Here is a 6,159-nt window from a genome sequence, read left to right as displayed (position 1 = left end):
CTCGTCAATTTTGGCGCCGTTGCCAGGGATTGGCAATTAATAGTGTTTGAAATAGTTTGTGGTGCTAATTCAAGAATTTTTCTTTTTATTTTATTTTTTGTCTCTTTTTACGTTTGGTGTTCCTTGATTGTGCGCAGGCTATAGGTTAGATTGGTGCATGACTCGATCCTCTGGGAAAGAAGTGCTCCCATACGAACCAGAAATCGAGAAATAACTACAACAATTGAGGAAGGAAATAAATCTCCCCGAGAATACAGAGAAGGTTGGGCAGTCCTCAACCAAGGATGTTATGGAGGGAGATGAGGATAATGTTGATTTGGCTGCAAGAGAGGCAGCCCACCAATGAGAAAAAGCTACACGAGATGTTGAGGAGACAGCTCTTCGAAATGCACAACTTGTCTATGAAGAGGAGATGGCTCGAAGAATTGCTCAGAATCTACCTTTGGGTGCAGACCAATTCAGAAACATAGCTCCCAGTGCTGGGAGACCACTTGGCAATTATGCTAGACTGGTCTGCAACCAAGGCTTATCAAGTGTGAGACCACTTCCAGTTGCAGCTAATAATTTTGAGCTGAAGCAAGGGTTGCTCCAAACTCTTCAAAGCTACTGCGTTTTCAGAGAAAAGATGAACGAAGATCCAAACAATCATATGATGGACTTCGAGGAGATTATGAACACCTTTCAATATAATGGTGTGTCACAAGATGCAATTTACTTAAGGGCATTCCCCTTCACACTCAAATATGATGCAAAGCACTAGCTTCGAAGCTTGCCTAATGGGTCGATTAGAACATGGGATGAGATGACCAAAAAATTTCTTGACAAATATTTCTCATCAGCTAAGACGGGCAAGTTTAGAAGAGAAATCCATAACTTCTGTCAGAACGAGACTGAAATTGTGTTTGAAGCATGGGAGAGGTTTAAGGAGATAGTGCAAAAGTGTCAACATAGCGGAATTGAACTCTGGATACAACTCCAAGATTTTTGGGATGGGTTGACACCAGCCTCACGTAGAACATTGAGCAATGCAGCTGGAGACCCATTGATGAAAATGACTCCAGAGGAGATAGTCATAATTCTAAATGAGTTATCTGAAGAAGCAAATCAGTGGCCCTCTGAGATTGCTGAAAGAAGAAGATCAACTGATGTTCACCAAGTTGACGCTAACACATCTGTGCAGGTACAGATTGATGCTATGGCCAAGGAAATAAGGAAGCTGACCTTAGCCTCGATACACAGTGAGCCCCATGCAGCCTGTGATATATGTGGAAGAGAGCACCCTACTCATGAGAGTCAAGCCTCAATCGAGGAAGTTAATGTTTTTGGGAATTATAACTTCAATACAATGGGTCAGAGGCACCCCGGTTTTTCATGGAGTTTACCTGGGGGTACTGCAAATGCATGGCAACAAAACAATCCTAGATTTCAAGGACAAGGAGCTCCTGGTTTTGCGAATCAGTCGAGGCCGCAGTTCCAGCCTCAACATTCCACTCAGCATGGGCTAGAAGATCTAATGAGGTCCTTCATGTTCAAGACAGATGAGAGATTATATGCTCATGGTTCAGCTATCAAAGAACTTGGCACTGGCTTGCAAAATTTGGAGAAGCAAGTGGGACAAATTGCAACTGCATTGTCTGAGAGAATCCCAGGTATTCTACTAGCTGACACTAAAAGAAATCCCAAAGAAATAGTAAATGCTGTGACCTTGAGAAGCGGGCGAGTGTTGAAAGATCCCACTCCAATCCAAAAAGAGGTTGTGCCTGAACAAGAAGTTAAGGAGCAGTTAAAAAATGAAGTTGATAAGAAGAAGAAAGGTAAGAAAGGAGCTGAGAAAAAGAAGAAAGAGGAAATTTCAAGATGGGAGGAATCTAATGAGAGCGAGCACATGCCTGCTCTACCTTTTCCCCAAAAGCTGTATAGAGAAAAGCTGGACAAGCAGTTTGAGAGATTCTTAGAGATGCTGAGATAGGTTAATGTAAACTTGCCATTCACAGAAATTCTCTCACAAATGCCAGATTATGCCAAATTCTTGAAGGAGATCCTTACAAAGAAAAGGAAGATCGAGGAGACATCTGTAGTCAAGCTCACCGAGCATTACAGCGCAATATTGCAAAACAAACTCCCACAAAAGTGTGAAGATCCAGGGAATTTTAATATACCTTGCTCATTAGGCACTCTTAATTTTGATAAGTCTTTGTGTGATTCTAGAGCCTCAATTAATTTAATGCCTTTGTCTATTTACAGGAAATTAGAGAATGAGCTTGGAGAGATAAGGTATGCGCCAATATCTTTGCAGCTGGTAGACCAAACAACTATAATACCCAAAGGGATAGTGGAAGATGTCTTTGTTCGGGTAGATAAGTTCGTCTTTCCAGTAGATTTCATAGTGGTGAAGATGGAGGAGAATAAAAAGGTCCCCCTTATTTTAGGAAGACCATTCTTAGCAACGGGTAGAGCAATATTAGACATACATGATAGAAAGCTCATTCTTAGAGTGGGTGATAAGACGGTGACTTTCGAGATGAATGTGGAGATGGGGGTGAGAAAGGAGAAGCCAGCTGCAAGTGTAGAGTGGAGAGTAAAAAGCTCGAAAGAGAAGGTCCAAGTGATTGAGAAAGACAAGTGTAGGGTGTACCCCAAGAAAGCTGAGAAGAAGCTATCCACGTGGATGTGTGCACTAGTTCGGGCAAGAAGAATGGAGCCCGACTTTGATTCAGACCTCGACTAGAGATTCAGGGAAGTTCCTCCACCTTATGCTTTTTAATTGTGTGTCATGGGGATATGCCACAACTTAAAGTGTGGGGTGGGGGATATATTTGTATGTATATTAATTTGGTTAGTTTCTTTTGGTTAGTTGTAGTAGTTTGATAGAAAAAGAATTAGAAAACCATAAAAATTTTAAATTTTTTGATTTTTCCAGACGATGGATATCATTCGACAGGTTTCTTGAGGGATTAAAGTAGAAAGAAAAAGACAAAAAGATTTTATTTGGTTAGGTAGTGTATTAATTCTCCCTTGTTTTTTCTTTGTGCCGCAGTTCTTTTCCAAGGATTTTGTTTGAACCGGGTGTAGTTAGCTTTATTTTTAGAAGTAGAAACCCTTGTGCTATGGTTTGAATTGAAAATAATGTCTCTTGACTTTATTATGCTTTGAGAATAATGAGTACTTTAGTTGTGACCCTTAGGCTCAGTTTTTGACTCTTGCATAAGTACCTTAATTTGTATAAGTTTAACTTTGTTTAACTGCTTTGACTAGAGTGTCTTGATGAGTCCGATCCTGAGTGAGTTATGTGCCATGTGTGTGTGAGGTTTTGTGTTATTCTGTGCATTGCATTTGATGTCTAGAACCTGCCCCGTGTGTTTGCAAAGCGAAATAGTATTTTTATGTAGTCTTGAAAGTGATATAGGCATTTCGTTGTTGAGCCAGTTATATGCTTTTACCCACCTAATTGTTATGTATGTTAGTTAACCCCTTTGAGCCTGTAATCTTGTTTCTTTGGCACCCACATTACAAGCTTTACCCATTTGTTTGAATTGACCATCTATTTGAACCGTTTACCTCTCGTGAGCACTTGAAATTGTTATGAACTTTGTAAAAAGTTGAAGTGTGGGGTGGTTGGTTTGGCTTTTGAGTAAAACTAATGAAATAAGGAGAAAGGTGCACTGTTTTGAAAAAAAACTTAAGAGCCACTTGAAAGAGAAAAGAAAAAAAATATAGTTGTATTGTTGTGCAAAATATTCTTTGATAGTAGCAACTCTTGATGTAATTGTGCTTAAAGAAGTTGGGAGTTAATGTATATTGATGTGAAGGTGGAGTTATGGTTTGACATAAGTGTGGGTTTTTGAAAGGTTAATTGTATGTATTAAAGTGCTTAGGGAGGTGTAGTAACTCCTATATCCAAATATATCCTACCCATCATGCAGCCTCCATTACAACCAATTAAAGTCCTACTTGATCCTTGACTGAATGAGATCGAATTAGTAGAGTAGTACACTGTGGGCAAGCCTATGGTTCATCTTTTGTGGCATATGAATGTTGTTTCTGAGAGTGAGAGAATTCTTTCTATCTTGAGTTCCTAATTGTTCTTAATTTCTATGGTGTGTGGAACTACTCTCTATTGTTGTGTGAGGGCACTTGATTCATGAAGGAAAGGTAATGTCGTTGACCTCTATGTTAGAGTAAGTGAGCGAGTTATAAATAATGCGTGGTACTTGTGAGTCAAATCTTGAGGCTAGGATGGATGTTACACTATGGTGCTTAGTATATTTTAAATATTCTTGGTATGATGAGTTACGAGAATTGTTTAAAAAGGGCGTGTCATTATAAAGTGTAGTTTGATTGCTCGAGTACGAGCAATGGTTTAAGTGTGGGGTGTTGATGGTAGGCTATAATTGTATGTTTTAGTTGCTTGTCACACTTTAATTGTGTTTGAGCCTTAATCGCTAGTGTTTTGCATTAATTATATGTTTAATGCCTTGTAGGAGTGATTCCGAGCTATGTAGATATTATGGGATGAATTCATGCTATTTTGGAGCTTTGAAGTCTGAGTAAAAGCCCAAGGATTAAGTTGGAATTGAGTTCGGGGATCAACAGACACTAGTGCATTCAAAAAGATAAACGAAGAATCGAGCCGGATGTCACCGAGGTGCACGACCGCGCACTGGGCGCGCATGGGAGGCATAACACTATGCAAAGTGCGCGGCCTAATGCGCGAGCACCATCCCAGGTGCGCGGCCGCGCACGTCCTGTCCGGGAAAAGTCCTACTTCGTGAAGGAGAAGGTGTGTTTGTTTGGGCCCGACCCTATTTGGTATATATACATGGAAAAATGGTATTTTAAGGACTTTTGACACATCTAAGACCTAAGGAGGCTAAGAAGAAGGGGGAGAAGCAAGAGCACAAGGATTTCATGATTCAATCCTCACTCAAGACAAGAGTTTGGATCGTTTATGCTTTGCTTTAACTTAAACTTATTTGTGATGAATTACTCCATATCTATGGAGTAGTTCTCTTTAGGGATTGATGTATTTGGTGTATTGAGAATTGTTTGTGGATATTAACTCTAGCTTTTATGTATTGAATCATTTTGGATGTTTTAATTGTTCCATCAATTTTCACATGTTCATTTAATCGAAAGAGGCATAACTTGTGACGTTTTGCATTATCTTGTTGGTTAAATTCATTGATTCTTCTTAGTAATCGAAAGAGGCTAGTTGAATTATTATTTAGACCTAGTTAGGAGGATAATTGAAAGAGGTTCTCCTAAAGACCAATCCACTACGAATTCTTGCATATCATCACCTAGCATAAATTGGTTCATATTATGAGGTTGAGACTTAGTCGAGAGAGGAACTTCTACTGAACGTTTGAACTAATAATTGAGTGAATTCGAGAGACTCACTTGAACCTTAGGAGGAAATTAGCTAGAGTTAAATCCCAGACAAATATCTTGCACCTATCCAATCAACTCCTATTTCCTCCCATTGATATCTTCCTTACTCAATGCTGCCATTGTCATTAGTCAATAGATTAAACTCTTAGTTAAATTTTAGTGTTAATCAAACAAATCTCAATTGTTGATCATCTTGGATAGCAATCAAGTTATAAACTACAAAAATACTGTTTAACTCCAATCCCTATGGATACAATATTTTATTATACTATATTCGACTAGCGAGCATATTTAAGTGTGTGTTTTACGTTCGTCAAACACGAATATAAGTCATAACATTTTAATACTTAAACCATACTTGATCACATTCTCAAAATAGATCATGATAGGATAAGAGAAATTGGAACACGTTTTGAGTATATGCATCTTTCAACACAATGCTTACTTATGATAATCAAATTTAGTAGGAACAACTCGAAAAATGGGAATTAGGAACCTGGGCCAACCATACTTGAAACTTATGGGAACATCATGGAATTCGATTCTAAGAGAGAAGTTTAGCTAACATACCTGAAATTCGCCCATTAATAATACTACTATGGTCCACCACATTAAACTTCAATCTACAACAATGCAACCCAATTGCACCAATATTAGCAAGATTTCTATACTTTAAGTCATTTAGACTTTTTATCAAACGTATAATGTGCATATTTTTCTACAACCTCCTTCGATGGAATTTATTCACCTAACAACCACCTTCCACAC

At 38.7% G+C, this 6,159-nt stretch overlaps 1 protein-coding gene across 1 annotated transcript; it reads left to right on the top strand.

Moving 5' to 3' along the window:
* The first annotated feature begins 802 nt into the window (after positions 1-802).
* On the top strand, positions 803-1,969 carry LOC138909793 (uncharacterized). Its single transcript, XM_070201008.1, has one exon. It carries the CDS (start codon positions 803-805, stop codon positions 1,967-1,969), a length of 1,167 nt encoding a protein of 388 aa, XP_070057109.1.
* Positions 1,970-6,159: the final 4,190 nt, after the last annotated feature.

This window comes from Nicotiana tomentosiformis, chromosome 4 (genome assembly GCF_000390325.3).
Source record: "Nicotiana tomentosiformis chromosome 4, ASM39032v3, whole genome shotgun sequence".
Classification (NCBI taxonomy): domain Eukaryota; kingdom Viridiplantae; phylum Streptophyta; class Magnoliopsida; order Solanales; family Solanaceae; genus Nicotiana; species Nicotiana tomentosiformis.
The sequence above is the reverse complement of the archived record's forward strand: the minus strand, read 5'-3'. Positions and strand labels throughout refer to the sequence as shown.

What these genes read in the sequence shown, in the direction of transcription:
- LOC138909793 (XM_070201008.1), top strand. Translation starts at nt 803, where the DNA reads ATGACCAAAAAATTTCTTGACAAATATTTCTCATCAGCTAAGACGGGC.